Source organism: Musca domestica, unplaced genomic scaffold, assembly GCF_030504385.1.
Source record: "Musca domestica strain aabys unplaced genomic scaffold, Musca_domestica.polishedcontigs.V.1.1 2, whole genome shotgun sequence".
Lineage (NCBI taxonomy): Eukaryota > Metazoa > Arthropoda > Insecta > Diptera > Muscidae > Musca > Musca domestica.
In genome coordinates, this window is record NW_026712249.1 from 17,291,141 (window position 1) to 17,310,877 (window position 19,737).

A 19,737-nucleotide genomic window follows, 5' to 3' on the forward strand; every position below is an offset into this window, starting at 1 on the left:
TCATTTGAAAATATTAAATTATAGCCAACTCTTTAGGGAAATGTGGCCAGTATTTTTATTAAAATATCAGTACATCCTAAAAAGGTAGTCATCATTTTAGTACTCGAAATGCATAAACGATTATAACTAAATCCTAGAAATAAACAGTAACCTCAATACCAAATTTCAGGATTCAAGCTATATCCATTCATTCAACGGCAAAATCAGTACCATTTAGTAATTTTCGAAAAATCATAATACGCATTCCCGAATCCACTCTTTCTCGCCTCCATATGAAATTTCAGAATTCCAGCTCTATCCTAAGACCCAATCGCAAATTCATTGACATAATTTTCTTACAGTTATAGTATCCAGGTCCAAACTCACTTACTTCTCTCCCCCCAAGACAGCAGCAGTGACCTTGATTCCAAATTTAAGGATTAAATCTCTATCCCAACACCCAACGGCACATTTTTTTGTCATTTTGCACTTTTCGTACATTCATCGTACGCATTTCCACCTCCAAACTACAGACACCACCAGCGACATTCATATCAAATTTCAGCTCTACCCCTTCACCCAATATTGATTTAGTTACATTTTATTCTTTTCGTATACTTAAAGTACAAACCTTCAAAACAACCTCAATATCTCAATTTCAGATACCAAACATCAACATCCAACCTTATTTCATCACCTAATACCCAACTCTGTACCACTTAGTATTTTTCTTATAATTATAGTACACATTTCCAAAACTACCTCCATATTTCAATCGCAAATACCAAGAGAGACCTTATTACGAATTTTGAGGATTCCAATCCTATCCATTCACACAACACCCAGTTTTGTACCACTTTGTACTTTTCGTACAATTATAGTACACATTTCCAATACCACCTCCATCTCTTAACCGCAAACATTAACAGTGACGTCTATATCAAATTTTAGGATATCATACCTATTCCTTCAACCAATACCAACTTTAGTACTATTTAGTACTTTTAGAAGAATTATGGTACACATTTCTAAAACCACACCCACATCTAAATCCCACATACCAACAGAGACTTTTATATCAAATTTCGGGATGACAGCCCTATCTCTTCACCCAATTTAAAATTTAGTACCACTTAGTACTTTTCGTACAAATATAGAATGCATTTCCATACCACCGACAAATCTCAATCTAAAATACTAACAGAGACCTCAATATCAAATTTCGGGATTGCAACTCTTTCCCTATTCTTAACCTCAGACACCAAAACTTAGTACTTTTCGAACAATTACAGGACTCGCCACCAATACTACCTCCATTTCTTAACCACAGACACGAATAGTGGGATCTATATCATATTTCAGGACACAAACTCTATTCTTTCGCCCAATACCAAATTTAGCATTAAAGTGCACTTTTCCAAAACCTCCTCCATATATCAATCCCAGATACCAACAGTGACCACAATATCAAATTTGAGTATTCCAGCCATATCCCTTCAGCTGATACCCAATTTAACACCAAAATGTACTTTTCGAACAATTTTAGTACACGATTTCAAACCACCTCCACATCTCAATCCCAGGTACCAACAAGGACCTAAAAGTCAAATTTTGGGATTCCACCTCAATCCCTTTATCCTATACAAAATACAGTTCATAAAATTATAGTTCATATTTCCAAAACCACGTCCATATGTCCAGGCTACACATAAAAAACAACCTAATACAAAACAACCTGTTCAACCAATAGCAAATTGTGTCAAATTTAGTAGAATTTAGTATCGGTTCACCACAATTCCAATTTGTACCAAATTTAGTACCACTTAGTACAGATAAGTACGAATTTCCAAAACTTCTTAAATATCCCAATCCTACACTCTGACATTAATCTTATTTCTAATTTTCGGGATACCACCCTTATCAGTTTACCCAAATCCCAAATTGTACCAAATTTAGTACCATTTAGTACACTTAAGTACACATTTTCATAACTACCCACATCATACAATCGAATAGAAATCTTATTTTTAAATATCAGGGTTCCAGCTCTATTTAGTACTATATAGTACATATAAGTACGAATTTACAAAACGACCTGCATCCCTTAGTCATTGAAAGCAATAGTTTTCTTATATCTAACTCTATTGGATTCCAACTCTATTGGTTCTCCCAAAAAATAATTGTATTGCATCAAATTTAGAACTATTTTGTACACATTAGTACGAATTTCCAAAACTACCCTCAATCCTACAATGGTATGGTAGGTATGTTACTCCCCAATTTTAGGATTCTAACTCTGTTGGTTCTCCCAAAAATTATATTGTACCATTTAGTACAATTTAGTACCATTTAATATACGTATGTACGAATTTTCAAAACTACCAACATTCCTCAGTCCTTGAAAGCTATGGTAATCTTACTTCTAAATTCCAGAATTCCAGCTCTATCGGTACACACAAATCGAAATTGTACCAAATTTAGTATAATTTAGTACTTTATGTGCACATGAGTACAAATTTCGTCTTCTTCTTATCGCATATCTTCATCCTTCACTCCTCCATATCCCAATTCTACACTCCCAATTTCAAATTTCGAGATTCCAGCTCTTTCCGTTCCTCCAAATTCAGATTGTACTAAGTTTACTGTACTTTTGTACTTTTCGTATACATATGTACACTTTTCCAAAACTACCAGCTTACATCGACTCTACCCCTAAACCTTGATTCCCATTCCAAATTTGAAGTTTTTAACTCTAACCGTTCACATGATACGAAATGGTACCAAATTTAGTACATTTTTGTACTTTTCGTACATCACTGGTAGCATATTTAGCACCTTTGTGTACTAATATCTTTTGAATGCGAATTTCCAAAAACCCAGCCTTATATGACCCCTTCGGACAAAGAGTGACTCTCACCCAAAATTTCAAGATTTAAGCTTCAGCCGTTTCGTCTAGGCATTGATGAATCGTCAGTAGTCAGTCTGTCAGTTAGTCAAACACCCGCCTCCATTGGATGTCATTGATGACATTTTCAATCCTGCAGATGAATTGAAAAATGCCATCCCATTACCCACTTTTCAATATTCTAATAGTTTCAATATTTTATATTAAATTCCCAAACATTTTTCTAACATTCTTCCATCACTTTCTTGTATCTTCCAGAGATCGCATTGCCCTGGTCAAATCGCCGGTGACTCATAGTAAACCTGCTCGCATGAATTTGATACCCGTTGACAGCGGTGGTGTTCTGACATTTCAGCAGGCCATGTCTGGAGCTGTTTCGCCGCAGTACTCGGCCACATCACCGCTGTACGGACGTGGTGATGGTGGCATGGGCATCGCCTGTGGCACCAACAACAGTCATTTAACGTCCTCAACAGTTGGCGGAGCGGGGCCGGCTGGTGGTGCAGCAGACGGGCGGGGAGGTCCAACGACATCAGAACTTGACATGCTACTTGAGGATACTACATCAACTGTCTCTCCTACATCTACGATTTGCTGTAATGGCGGCGTGGGCCCACCACCCAATGGACCTTTTCTGGCCGACACCCCCACCGACATGGAATGCAACGGCCTGAGACACAGGAATGACCATCGTCATGACATGTTTAATGCAACAACGAACTCGGCAAACGATGCAGGTAGAGGAGGTGGTGGCTGTTGCCTTGACGATTTGGACTCACCCACAGCCATACCGCATGAACGCATTGCCGGTGTCGGCTCGAGCCTGGTGCATGGCGGCAGTTCGGCAACGATAGCCCAATTGGGTAATAAGCAAAGGCAACGTATGCGCACCTCAAGTATGCCAGCTGAAAGTAGAAAGGTATGTATAAAATGTGGCAATTGGAGAGGTATGAATGGGCTCGCAAAGACACACACACACAACTACAGGAACACTCATACGCCTACATGTACGCTCTCTCTCATCTTGTATACGCCACCTGTTTAGTTGTGGAATCTTGATTGCATTAAAGTAGATTTATTTGCTGCAATAAGTACGGCCTTGGAGGAAGGGTTGTTGTTGCTTTTTTGCGCATTGTATTTAATGTTGTAGAAAATCCACAGATGTGCGATCTCTTGATATGCCATAAAAACTCATAAAAAATATTAAATTGCCCTGATGGCGTTGAACTGAAACTGTTAACAAGGACTGTACAGCAGCTACCTTATGTAAGATAGGGAAAATGTTAAATAGAAGACTGGATCGAAATTAAAGCTAGAATTCTGAAATTTTGATTGGGGGCTCCGAGATATATGTAGAGGTAGATGGGCAATGTTTTTTTGGTAATTTTAAATAAATTGATACAAATAGGTAATAATAAGAGAGTCATTGGGCGTAGTGGTAATGATAGAATACAGAAATTTAGCGTATTGGACACTGTGCTGGGTAGGGGTTAGAGAATGCTAGGTTTTGCACACCAGGACTAAAAGCATGCCAAAAAGGCACAAAAGGTACTAAACTGTACAAAATTACTAATGGATTTGGATTTACTAATTCCCCGACCTACGAATTCGGAATACAGGTCTCTGTTATAAAATAAACAATTAACAAGCAGTTAAGTTTTACCGGTCTGAATATTTAATACCCTCCGAAATTTCGAGGATACTTGGAAAATTAAAAAAGGAATTTTGTTGAAAAACAAGTAAAAAACAAGTAAGCTAGCCCGTCTTGAACCTTTAATACCCTCCACCTTAGGGTAGGAAACATTTTCACATAAAAGTATCTGAATTCAAGCGTGTTTTACTTTAAACTTCATATACCAGTAAGAAATTTTGCATAATGCAGTTAAACTTGTCAAAAATCATAATGTGAGTGAGACCGTTATATGGGGCAATACCAAAACGGGAACCTCTATAGACAATTTTATACTTCTAGGATTGTCATCTATCAAATCTTGTAAAATACCAAAATTGTAACAATTATGTGGGTAAGTGTGACTAGGGTTATCAAAATACCGAATATCGGTGGGAATCGTTATATGTGAGCTATAGGAAAACGTGGAATTAAATATTCAATGTTCTGCCACTGGGCTAGGACCCATTATGAACTAAAAATTCCATTTTTTTTTATCAAAATATCGAATATCGGCAGGTACCGTTATATGGGGGCTATACCAAAATGGGACCTATGCATACAATATTTCGCCACACGGGCTACAACCCGAATTAAGAACTACAAACACCAAATTTAATACAAATTCGTGGGAAAATGTGGCAAAAATGATAACAATATGGAATAACGGGAGGTACCGTTATATGGTACCGTTATATGGGCCCAGAATGTGGTACAATTTTTCGCCACCGGAGCTTGAACCCATCATGGGCAACAGATTCTAATTTTTAGACAAATCGGTGGAAAAAAATGTGGCAAAAATGATCAAAATAGCGTATGTCGGGAGGTACCCTTGTATGAGGGCTACACCAAAACGTGGACCTATTCATACAATGTTTCGCCACACGAGCTAGAACCCATAATACCCTACAAAAAAAAAAAACAATTTTAACCTATACCAATTTTTGAGACAAATCCGTAGAAAAATGCGGCAAAAATCAACAAAATACCGAATATCGAAAAAAAAAAAAACGTTATATGGGGACTACACCAAAACGTGGACCAATATATCTCATTTTCAATACCAACTATCCTAGGTACCATACAAATTGTTCTGCTTCATTTTGACACTATGCGTCAAATAATGTGGGCTGTATCGTGATTTCAACTCGACTTAGAATTTTATGCTGATTATGAATACAGGGTAGGATGAAAAAACTGCAACCAACTTTAGACTGCTGTCATTTCTAAGCCACTCGTCCGACATTATATTGTTTACAAGCGTACAAAAGCATTTTGGAACAAAATTATTCGAGATGGAATTCAAGCGTGATAGTGTGATTTCTTTATATTTGGCTGGAAAACCACAAGTGGCTATCGTTAGAGCACTCCAGCATTTTAATGTGAATAAATCTTTTGTGTCTTGTACCATCCCTCGTTACCGTGATACTGGTAGCGTAGCTCGACGTCAAGGAAGTGGACGGAAGAAAACAGCAACCTCAGCAGAAATGGTTCGAAAAGTAAAGACTCGAATTGATCGAAACCCGTGTCGCAGTGGTCGAAAAATGACTCATTAGCTGAACATATCGCAATATTCCATTCGGCAAATATTGAAAAATGAGCTCGGGGTAATGTCCTTGAAATTCCAAAAAGTGAACGAACTTACACCGCAGCAGAAAGAAAATAGACTCAAAACAGCTGAAGAGTTGCTTCGCTTGGCTGAAGGTGGTGAACTGCCGAATTTGGGTTTCTCTGATGAGAAAACATTCCTTGTCCAGCAGTTTGTAAACAAACAAAATGATCGTGTTTACTTGCCAAAGAGGTCAGCTGAAAATGTGCACCTTCGGCTGGCCACCAGAACTCAAGCGCCGGCCATGGTGATGGACGTATTAATCGACCGAATATTATCGCGAAAATATTTTGGAAAGTCTTTAATACACCCTCCAGAATATTTCTTGGGCACGCAAACATTTTGGCCGCAAACCTTAGACATTCCAATAGGACTCAGCACCCGCCTCCCAAGAATATTACAAAATGAGTTCCTCGCTTCATTTCTAGCGCACAATGGCCACCAAACCACCAAAATCTTTAGGTACCAATCCGTTGGACTAGTGAGTATTTTGGAAAGCAAGGTTGGCACACTAAAGTACCAAAATGTAGATCACCTAAAGCAAGCGCTTCGCCGGGAATGGCCCAAAATACCACAGAGCAATATTCGGACAGCGTGTGAAGGCTTCATTGGCCGTTTGAAGGCCATAATTTGAAGTAATAGAGCTGGAATCGCGAAATTTAATATAAAATTCACTGTTGGCATCTGGGATTGAAATTTGGAGATGGGTTTATAAATTAGAGCTTGAAATGTGATATGGATGTCACTGTTGGTGTCTGTGGTTGAGGGAAGAAGCTGGTTTTTAAACGCGCGAAAAGTACTAATATAGCACTTGATTTGAGTGAAGTGATAGACATGAAATTTTGAAATTTGATATTTAGATAATTGGATCCGAGATTGAGATATGGATTGATAGGAAAATGTGGTTTTAGAAATGCGAACTGTGAACGTACGACAAGTGAAAATACCACAAACGGAGCCATTGGCTGTTGTGATAGGTATGGATTTCTTAAAATTGGTGTCGAGCGCACTGTTGGTGTCTAGAGTGCAGAGAAGGGTGTGGTTTCGGGAAGGCATACTAGGAATATTAAAAAAGTACTAAATGTTATAAAAATTTAGTATTGGGTGAATGAATAGAGTCGGAATCCCGAAATATGACACTGTGGACCACTATTGGTATCTGGGATTGAGATATGGAGGTGGTTTTGCAAATGCGTACCATAATTGTACGAAAGGTACTAACTTTGGATTAGTGTTGATGTCTATGGCGGAGAACAGGAGGTGTTTTTTTTTTTTTTTTTTTTTTTGGGAAAATGTGTTCTATAGTTGTGCAAAAAGTACTAAATTAAACGAAATTTGGTATTGGGTGCAGAAATAGGAATGGAATTCTGAAATTTGACATTTGACTGTTGATACCTGGGACTGTGATATGGAGGTGGTTGTGAAAATGTGTTTTATATTTGTACAAAAAGTACTTAATAGTACTAAATTTTGGTTGTGGTTGAAGAAATAGAGCTGAAATGCTGAATTTTGATATTGAGGTCTCTGTTGGTATCTGGAATTGACGCATGGAGGTGGCTTTGGTAATGTGTTCTGTAATTGTACGGAAAGTTCTAAATAGTACCAAAATTTGGTTGTGGGTGAAGAAATAGAGCTGAAATGCTGAAATTTGTTATTGGGGTCTCTGTTGGCACCAGAAATTGATATTTGGAGGTGGCTTTGGAATTGCGTACTATAGTTGTTCGAAAAGCACTGAATTTTGTATTGATTGAAAAATAGAGCTTGATTCCTGAAACTTGATATAAATGTCACTTTTGGTGTCTGTGGTTATTATATGGAGGTCATATTGGACATGTGTTCTATAATTTTTCAAAAAGTACTAAGTGGTACTAAATTGATTATTCGGTGAAGTAATAGAACTAGAATCCCGACATTTTATATTGAGGTCTCTGTTGGTATCTGAAACTTAAATATGGAGGTTGTTTCGAAAGTATGTACTATAATTGTACGACAAGTGCTAAATGGTACTAAATTTGGCCTTGGCTAAAGGGAAAGAGATGAAATATAATTTTTTGACTAGATTTTTTGGTATCTGTTGGTTGACAAATGCACGTCATGCTAGTATGTTATGCAAAGTTTAAAGGTTGTACAAAGGATAATATGTCCTCTATCCGGATTTAGACAGGCAGTGGGATAAAGTTAAATCGTCTTAAAATTAAATGCTGATCAAGACTATGTTAACTTTATGGAGTCCAAGACCAATGTTTCAAGGTGCTACAAATGGAATAACAGTTCTTATTCATATACTGCCCGTCTTACGGTGGAGGGCTAAAAAACGAGGAACTTGTCAGGAAAATCTAATTTGGAAATAGTCTCAAGAAGAAAAGAAAAGGATATCCTTGCCGAACTGTATTTTTAACAAGTAAGCAAAGGCTATAGTCGTTCGGGCCGACCATGTGATACCCTACAACACTACAATATGTTCGAAGTCCCCTTATATCCAAATCCATTTTGGAAGATTTCGTTTTTGAAATAATGTCAAATAGTCCCGCCTAGAGGTTACCCTTAGTTTTTTGACCCGGAGAATTTGGCCATTATTTACGCACTCCGTAGTGTTGTTAAGTAATCAAAACAATTTCACACGAAAGTTGGGGTCCATTTTACAACTAAATATAATCCAATGGTCATCCAAAATGCTAGACTTCTTCCTTGTCCTTAACTCTCTTCTGATTAGTTTTCAATTGTGGCCTATAGAGCGACTACAAAATTAGAAAAAAATGAACTTTTTAGTCCATTTGCACCTCTAAATGTAGATCTTAAGAACAATAGGCATTAATTCTGACCCTAACCCTACTCCATGCAAAATTTCGTGAGGATCGGACGATAATTGCGATATGCATATAATACCCTCAAAACGTAGTGTTAAGGGGCGTACAAATTTTGAGAAATTACAATTCAAAATTGTAAGTCAAATTGGAAAAATCGCACACGATAAAAAATATGACAACAATTGAAAAAAAATCGACTAAAGATATTCACTTTTCTATTGGTATATTTTTCCGCGATTTTCTTAGATTTTATCGTTTTCTAGCAAGAGACCATTCCGTATTGATGGGAATAGTGAAAATCGGCCCAGCGGTTCTTGCAGAATAAATAAGATCAATTCTTTTACATATATATTGCACCTATTCTATATTGCACCTGCTATATATCCGATTTCTTGGCTATTAGCATCACTGTAATGGTCAGAAGTGATCTTTTAATGTATTTGTGATTTGGCTGGGATTGAAAATATTCGCTGTCTAGTGGACATTTTACTATTTTCTTACGTAAAATTTAGGATCTATTTTACCCGCTAATTATTGTCCGATGGCCGCCCAAATTGGTAGGTTGGACATGGACAGACGGACGGCGGACATACATAGCTAGATCGACTCTGCTCGGCGAGATAGGAAGATCCATATATACTTTCCTATGTGGGAAACCAATATTTCGAGGTGTTACATAATTTTTGGCCCAATCAAACTTATAATACCCCCAACACATAGTGTTGTAGGGTATAAAAATGTATAAAATCGCCATATTCTTCGAATTTTAGAAAATATTAAAAACTATTGCCATGAATCCCAAATTTTTCGTTTCAAAGAAGTCAAATTTCCATATATATTTCTCGTTTTCGCACATATGCACCACTAGAATCTTCCATTCTCCTTTTTGAGAATGTCCTTTTTATAATGAATATCAAATTGTCTGAGCACATAGCACAAAAGAACATGGCAAATTCTCAAAAGGCAAGTAAAGACTTTTTCAATTTTTTCCATTCCATCTTTATCTATGATAGGCAGACATCCGCACAAGTACTCATGTATGTACTCACGCACATTACTATGATATTTGGGTATTTCTTTGTCAATCCAAAGTGATGGCTTCATAAAGGACTAGATTAGTTTTTCATGTAAGCCCAAAAAGAAGCAGACGAAGAAGACGAAGAAAAAAAACGAAAAAAAAAGTTTTCGACATCCAATTCATTTACTTGCAGCAAAAACAACAACTGGGGGATCATCAAAGTCTAGGCTGGAAAGTGCAATGCACCGAAACCTATGCATGAACTATGAACTGATAGCAAAAAAAAAAAAGAAAGAAAAAAATTAGGGAGTAGATTTTACAAGTGGCACATGGTTACTTGATATGTTAGAAAAAATGCCAATTAAACCAACTAACTTTTTCGAATTATACAAATCGAAAAATTCGATTTAAGGATGAAACAAATTAAAAAGAATCAGTCGATTTTGCTGAGAGATGTATACCCTCTGCTAATGTTCGATTTTTTTAAATATATTTTGACTTATGTTATGATTCAAAATTTTGAACCTTTATTAAGCAGGTTCTGAAGTAATGGGCAAATATTGCCCAATTTCGTATCGGACCTAAATGAATATGATATAAATATTGCGATGTGCCACGTTTGGACTATGTCGACAGCTTGTTTTATTTTCTATGAGATAATTTTTAAAAAATATTTTTTTGAAATTTCATCAGATATCAGATATAGTCGACCGAAGTATTCCATTTTCATACTTCATCTAATACAGATAAAATTACTGGAATCGGCAAATTACAAGAAAATCGAATATTTATATCCAAGTTATGACAGATAAAAATATTGAAAATTGTGACCCTTTGAAGATAAGGTACCAGAAGGGGTTCACAGATTAACAGGGTGAGATGAAAAACCTGCAACCAACTTCAGACTGCTGTCATTTCTAAGCCACTCGTCCGACAGCTTTTTAAATTATTCCAGTGACCGCTCATTATATTGTTTACAAGCGTACAAAAGCATTTCGAATTTTTCCACAAAAAAAAAAAAAAAAATTATTCGTGATGGAATTCAAGCGTGATAGTGTGATTTCTTTATATTCGGCTGGAAAACTACAAGTGGCTATCGTTAGAGCACTCCAGCATTTAAATGTGAATAAATCTATTGTGTCTCGTAGCATCGCTCATTACCGTGATACTGGTAGCGTAGCCCGACGTCAAGGAAGTGGACGGAAGACGGACGGAAAAGCAACATCAGCAGAAATGGTTCGAAAAGTAAAGAAGCGACTTGATCGAAACCCGCGTCGCAGTGGCCGAAAAATGGCTCATGAGCTGAACATATCGCAATATTCCATTCGGCAATTATTGAAAAATGAGCTCGGGGTAAAGCCATTGAAATTCCCAAAAGTGCAAGAATTTACACCGCAACAGAAAAAAAATAAACTCAAATTAGCTAAAGAGTAGCTTCGCTTGGCCGAAAGTGGTGAACTGCCGAATTTGGTTTTCTCCGATGAAAAAACATTCGTTGTCAAGCAGTTTGTAAACAAACAAAATGATCGTGTTTACTTGCCAAAGAGGTCAGATGAAAATGTGCACCTTCGGTTGGCCACCAGAACTGAAGCGCCGGCCATGGTGATGGTGTGGGCCACCATAACAGCCTATGCTCGCTCTCCGCTCGTATCAATCGACCGTGCCATCAGAATAAATGCCGAGTATTATCGCGAAAATATTCTGGAGGGTGTATTAAAGTCTTGGGCACACAAACATTTTGGCCGCAGACCTTGGACATTTCAACAGAACTCAGCACCATCGCAGCACAGCACGCGCCACCCAAGAATGGTTACAAAATGAGGTTCCTCGCTTCGTTTCCAGCGCACAATGGCCACCAAAATCTCCAGATACCAATCCGTTAGACTATTCTGTCTGGAGAATTTTGGAAAACAAGGTTGGCACTAAAAAATACCAAAGTGTCGATCACCGCAGAGCAACCGCAGAGCAACATTCGGGCAGCTTGTGACGGTTTCATTTGCCTTTCGTGCCAAAGTTTACCAATTCGAACAAATCTAAACTTATTCTAAAATTTTATGCTACTTCCGACATTTTCTGTTTTCGGTAAATAAAATTTAAAATGTAAAAATATGGCGTTTGACATTGTTGCTCATCCTGTATATATTATCTACAGAACAGATCTTGTGTTAGCAAAAATGTTTGTATGTGTGAAATTTGAAGAAAGTTGGATGCTTTTTCGCTTTTTTTGAGCGTTTGGTTTTTCAAAATCTTGAATCCTATGTGGGGAAGTTACCAGAAGAAATGGTACGACCTCTATTTATGGTACGACCTCTATTTATGGTACGACCTCTACTTTGACCTTTGTGGGGAAGGTACCAGAAGGAATGGTCGAATCTCCACCATCTGCATAACTGATCTTGTATTTATGAAAATATTAAGACATGACAAGTCTGAACGGAATCGGATGTTTATTTCGGATTTTATAATCGTTGTGGTTCTTCAAAACTTTGACCCTTTGTGTGGGAGGTACCAGAAGTAATGGTTCGATCTCTACCATTTTTATAAGAGATTCTTTGCTGATGGAAATATTGGGATGCGCCAAGTCTAAGTGGAGTCGGATGTTAATTTCTCCTTTTTTGAGTTTTATGGTTATTACAAATTTTGAACCTTTGTGGGGGAGGTATTACAAGGAGTGAATCATGGATGGGATATCTTCACCATAGATCTTGTGTTAGTAGAAATAATGGTATGAGTGAAATATGAAGAGACTGGATGCTTGTTCCAGCTTGCACTGAATTTTTGTTTACGGACCCTTTGTGGAGGCAGTACCAGATGGCCCGATCTCCACCATCTTTATAGCATACCTTGTGTTGATAGAAATATTGAGATATTGAAAGTTTGAATGGAATGGGATGTTAATTTTGCGTTTTATGAGCTTTATGGATACTCAAAATGTTGACGCTTTGTGGGGGAGGTACCAGAAGGAGTGGATCGATATATTCCATCTTCACACGAGACCTTTGGTCAATAAAAATATTGCGATGTGTGTAATTTGAAAAGAACCGGATGCTTATTTCTGATTTTATGATCGTTATTCAAAACCTTTGACCCTTTGCGTGGGTGGTACCGGAAGGAATGGCCGAATCTCCACCATCTGCATAACCGATCTTGTGTTGATAAAAATTTTGAAACATGAAAAGTGTAAATGGAATCGGACGCTTATTTCGGATTTTATAATCGTTTTGGTTATTCAAAATTTGGACCCTTTGTGGGGGCGATACAAGAAGAAATGATCCGATCTCTACCATTTTTTTTAACAGACCTCTTGTTGATGGAAATATTGAGATGAATGGAATCGGACGATGATTTCGAGTTTTATGAATTTCATGATTATTCAAAATTTTGACCCTTTGTAGGGAAGGCACCAGTCAGATATATTCCATATTAACACCAGACCTTGGGTTAATAAAAAATATTTCGGATGTGTGAAATTTAAAGACAATCACATTTTATATGAGTTGTAATTATTGAAGATTTTCACCCTTTGTGGAGGAGTTACTTGATGGGCTGGACTCATATTGTCCATTTTAGCACCTGGCCTAGCACTAATGCATATATTAGGATTTGCAAAGTTGGAGCAATATCGCATTGTCCATTTTCTTTTGTGCGGTAAATTATTTTTTTGTTGAAAATTTCGACCTTTTGTATATATATATATATAAAAAAAAAAAAATATATATATATATATATATATATATATATGTATATATATATATATGTATATATATATATATATATATATATATATATATATATATATATATATATACATATATATATATATATATATATATATTTTTTTTTTTTTTTTTTTTTGGAAAATATCGAACTTTTTTGTGAGAGATACCAGACGGAGTGTACCGACATTGCCCATCTCCGAATTCGTTGTAAGTTTGATAATAATATTTCGATGTACCATGATTGGACCAAATTAAATACTCCCTTCGAGAATTATGATGCGCAGCAACCAGCAGATAGACAGACAAACTTACGGACGGATATCGCTAGATCGACTCCAAGTGCCCTGAAAAGGATTTGGTCCAAAGAGATCTAGGGTCTAAAATCGTTACTTCGATAAGGCACGTTTCTGGTCGTATCAAATGATATATACCCTCTTTAACCATATGCCTAAGGGTGTAAATAGGAAGTAAAAGGAAGTAAAATGGGTCATGTAGGTCCACGTCTTCGTATAGCCCCCATACAACGGTACCTCCTGATATGCGGAATTTTGATGATTTTAGCGACATTATTTACCAGAACTATTTCAAGTTTAGTATTTAAAGTTCGTAATGAAACTACAGCCTATGACAGAAAATTGTCTGTGCAGGTACACGTCTTCTTATAACCCGCCGATATTCGGTATGTTGATGATTTAAGCGACATTATTTACCGGAATTGTTTCAAATTTCGCATTTGAAGAAAATTGTCTATTTCAAATTTTGTATTTGAAGTTCGCAATGGATACTACAGTCTATGCTAGAAAATTGTCTGTGCAGGTTTATGACAAAAGTGTCGTATGCAGGTCCACGCCGTCGTATAGACCCTACATTCAATATTTTTAAGATTTTAGCAGAATTTTTAAAGGATTTTAATTTTTTGTAACTTGCCAAATTTGTACCAATTGGTGGAGGATATACAAAGTTCGACCCTTCCCAACTAACAGCTTTTTTATTTGTTTCCAATTACCAATGCAATAATTCAAATTACAGATGGTGCCACAGAGAGTTTTATGAGTTACTAGCTGAACCCGGTGCGCTTCGCTACCCCTTTTGATTTTATATGCATTCAAAATTTTATTTACGAATATATGTTGGATAAAGAAAACAAATTTAAAAATTAAAAAAAAATATTGCACTAATTTAATGCGTTAATAAAGAAAATCTCTACAAAAGCAGTAACATGACATGCATACATTTGTCCTTTGGATTTATTTGTCCTTTGGATTTATTTGTCCTTTGGATTTATTTATTTCATAGCAAATACCAAGCGTGCAGGAAACTGCATTTTTTTTAAGTAGAGTGGCATTTCTATTGCAGTTAGTGAATTCGAGATAGCAACATACTTCGCCGTAATAAGCGTATTTCAAATAAATTGTTGTGTTGTTTTTTAGTGTTAGCCTAAGGCGTTTTGGGTCAATGGTTCTTATTAAAATCATATCCCAATCTGATCCGATTTAAATATAATTTTAAAAAAATTACTTTTACACCAAACTCCGCCACACCTTTCATATTTCATTGAAATTGGTGCGTCAAATATGTGAAATCGGCCGAGAATATATATATGGGAGCTATATCCAAACCTAACTAATTTCCAATTAATTTATCACATTTATTATTATAACCAAATTCCGCCACACATTCTGAATTTCATTGGAATCGGTCATATATATCGTGTTTGGTGCATAATATGTATGAAATCGGCCGATATATATATGTTAGCTATATTCAAACCTCAACTGATTTCAATATAATTTGGCAATTTTTGCTGGTGCCAGATTTTGTCTCTCTCGCTTTGGGTGCATCAAATATGTGAAATCGGCTGAGTATATATATGGGAGCTATAATCACATCTGAGCGTATTTGAATATAATTTGTCAAATTTATTTTTGTATTTTGTTGGAATCGGAAATACGTATCGTGTTTTGTGCATTAAATATGTGAAATCGGCGGAAAAATATATATATGGGAGCTATATTCAAATCTGAACCGATTTTAATATAATTTGACTAATTTATTTTCTCATCAAAATCCCGTTACATATTCCAAATTTCTTTGGAATCGAACATACATATCGTGTATGGTGCATAAAATACATGAAATCGGTCGAAAATATATATGAGAGCTATATCCAAATCTGAATCGATTTTAATATAATTTGACAAATGTATATTTGTTTTAATTTCCGCTACACATTCCAAATTTCATTGAAATTAGAGATTCATAGCGTGTTTTGTGCATCAAATACATGAAATCGGTCGAAAATATATATGGGAGCTATATCCAAATCTGAACCGATTTCAATTTAATTTGACAAATTCATTTTGGCTCCCAATTCCGTTACTTATTTTAAATTTCATTACAATTGGAAATACATGTCGTGTTTGGTCCACCAAATACATGAAATCGGCCGAAAATGTATATGGGAGCTATATCCAAATCTGAACCGATTTCAATATAATTTGGAAAATCAATTTTTTAGATAAAATCTATCACACGTTTCAAATTTCATTGAAATTGGGGATACATAGCGTGTTTGGTGCATCAAATGCTTGAAATCGGCCGAAAATATATATGGGAGCTATATCCAAATCTGAACCGATTTCAATATAATTTGGCAAACTTATTTTTGTTCCAAATTCCGTTACGTATTCCAAATTTGGAGACTGTATCTTCAACCAATCAATAGATATGTGCATATAAAATCTAAATTTTTGGGAGGTACCTCCGGTTCTGATGCTATATCTCCAGTTCCAAGTGGAAATTCAAAAATGTATATAGCCTATGTTACTTTCAGGCGATGTTGCAGTATATATGGAAATTTTCAGGAAAATCTATTCAGCGGTTTTCGAGTCCATAAATTACAAACAAACAAACAAACAAACAAACAAACAAACAAACATACAAACATTTTCCTCTTTTATAGATATAGATAATTTTTTGAAATACCAAAAGAGTTTTGAATACCAAATGGGATTCTAGAATTGCAATTAAAATAATACCAATCACAAATAAGATTTTAAAGTTATTCCATTTTGCATTTCATCACACACCTTTTTTGCCCAATTTCCATTTAGATCAGTTTTTTATTCAACTTTTCTCACTAGTCACAAGTGTATTAAATGCACAAAATAATGTATACACTTGTCTTTTTTTTTTCTACATTACTTATTTCTATTTTGCCTTCTTCTCTTTGCAGCCCCGCTTAGCCGACACCAGACGCCAGGCCATACATTGTGCCGACTTGGATTTGGAATATTATCGACTGCGTAGTTTTAGCATAACATCACATGGTGTCTGTAATTTAGGTGATTCTCTGAGGTGATTATTTTTTATTTTCTTGGAAAGAATGAACTTTTTTGTTGTTGTTAATAACTTTCAATGAAATATGTTTTCTTGTTTTATTACAATGCAAATGGTTTGTTTGTTGTTTGCTTTTATTTGCAGAAGTCGTCGCTCGAGGTCAATAAACTCTGTCACATCAACGGGAACATCAAATAGTGGTAAAGATCGACATAATAGGTAAGTTTTATTTAGGGGGAGTACGTAGTAAAAAAATTGTAAGGAAAATGGAAAACTATTGCCTTTTTTTTAATTTTGTAAAAAGAAGTTATGAAAATCTGATTTTTTCGAGTGGAGTAGTTAAGTGTAAAATTTCAAATTGATCTGAAATAAATGTTGAGGATCAGTATAACCTTTCTTCCAATGGAATTGGTATATCAGACAATTTTACCTTTTCCTTTAGTAATTGACACGCAATTGCAATACGTTACGGATATGAATGATGGATGAATCCGAGGTAGAGTTGTACCATGTTAATTCGATCAAACAAACTAGTTTTTTATTTTGCTTCATGAACACCGGTCGGTGGTATGAAAAATCCGCGTATGAGTGATATGAAATATATGTAATCACTCATACGTTTAGGATCTGGTGTACTGAATTATGAACTAGATTGACATAGCTCTACTCTCCAGGTAATTTGAATAAGTAAATAGACAGTTAATTTCGGCCGGGCCTAACTATTAAAACCCTCCAACATTTTGAAAAATAACACTCTTTCAAATGTGTTTAAATGGAACTTCAAATATAGGTTATCAACAAATATCGTGAACTCTAAATTCTCACTTTGGAAAAGTTCCTTTGAAAATAGAGGGCTATACGAAAGCGTCGATTGCTAACCAAAAACACAATTTTTGAACAAAATCCGTTGAAAAATGTGGCAAAAGTCAAGAACAGATCGAATCTTGGGAGTTATCATTGTAGTGGAGCTTACCAAAAATATGAACCTATATGACCCATTTTCAATACTAACAAGTAAAAACTCGTTAATTTAGGCCTACCACCATTTGGAAGGAGCCTTCAAAATTAAAAAAATCCGTCGAAAAATACCTCTTAAACGAAACCGTTATATGCGATCTAATGGTAGATATGGGCCGCTATCAGTAAATTGCTGTCATATGCTGTAGTAACAATTCCGAACTTCAAACACGAGACTTTTACGCAGATCCAGAATACACATACTTTGTAGGACAAAGTTAATATACCCTCCATAGAACTCAAACCAAATATAGTACTAAAACATAGGGGGAGGGTATAGCCAAGGGTACAGCCCTACATGTAGTATGAAGAACGGATCACTTTTTCTAGTACCTTACCCGCAACGGGTACAAATTTTAAATGACCATTGCGCTCATCATATGTGAAATGAGCATCCGGTTTTTTTCGCATTTGCATATCTTCACATTTTTACCCACTGTCTAGTGTGATGAGGATATCTCCTCATCGGTCTACTCCATGTTCCCCATGTACCTTCCCTTCTTATACCTTCCCCAAAAAATAATAACCCTTGCATCAACTTTGTAATTCTCTTCAAATTTCGTATGTCTCAAAATTTTTATTAATCAGAGATGTAGATATAGAATTTATCGATCCATGCAGGCAAAATGTATTAAATTAACCGGACATTTACTGAGGGTATACATCTGTCGGCAAAACAGGTTGACACATTTTAACTTGTTGAATCGTTGTTTTTTATTTCAATTTTTTAGTCCTCACAAAAACTTCCTTCGAAAGATTATAAATTACGTTTTTATATCCCTCCTTTTGTTAAAATCTTAAAAATAACGAATGTACCTGTTATATTTGGGTCTATACGACGACGTGGATCTGCTTAGGAAACTTTGGTCATAAGCCATAACAATATTCAAATGCGAAAGTAAAAAAATTGGTGAATAATGTAGCGAAAAACCATCAAAATACCGAATATGGAGAGATACCATTATAGGGGGGCTATACGAAGACGTTGACCTGCACAGACAATTTTCTGTCCTAAGATGTAGTATCCATTACGAACATCAAATTTGAAAGAATTCCGGCGAATAATGTCGCTAAAATCATTAAAACACCTAATATCGAGATGTACCGTTATATGGGGGCTATACGAAGACGTGAACCTGCACAGACAATTTTCTGTCTTAGGCTGTAGTATCCATTACGAACTTCAAATGCCATTTGAAACAATTCCGGTGAATAATGTAGCTAAAATCACCAAAATACCGAAAATAGGGAGGTACAATTATATTAGGGCTATACCATAACGTTGATCTACATGGCCCATTTTCAATACCAAAAGTCCTGCAGACATTATATACATTTGAGTAAAATTTTATCAATCTTCTTTCGGAAGCTAAAGTGATTTCCACAGACGGACAGATGGACGGACATCGCTAAATCGACATAGAATTTTATGCTGATCAAGAATTTGTCACGCTTTGGTTAGGTTCTCTATGTCGCTTTTACACATTACCTGGTAAGGTAAAAATACATATTCTTGTCTGTGAATTTGATTCGTTATGAGTCGTTATTTTCAGCCTACTGGCAATGTATAATCCCTACATTGTTGTTAATATTTTTGGGATACTGGTAATGTAGAGGGTTGCGTACGGTACGTACGCCTACCAAATTTTGGCTGGATATATTTGTTATGGAAAGC

The 19,737-nt window shown here is 35.9% G+C and overlaps 1 protein-coding gene across 1 annotated transcript in view; it reads left to right on the top strand.

Annotated features, from left to right (window-relative positions):
• Positions 1-19,737, top strand: part of LOC101900511 (uncharacterized) — a 262,228-nt gene that overhangs the window by 206,595 nt on the left and 35,896 nt on the right. Inside the window, exons 5-7 of the mRNA XM_059121898.1 lie at positions 3,143-3,803; positions 16,942-17,063; positions 17,190-17,264. Of these exons, the coding sequence (XP_058977881.1) occupies positions 3,143-3,803; positions 16,942-17,063; positions 17,190-17,264 (858 nt within the window). The remainder of the gene's footprint in view (positions 1-3,142; positions 3,804-16,941; positions 17,064-17,189; positions 17,265-19,737) is intronic.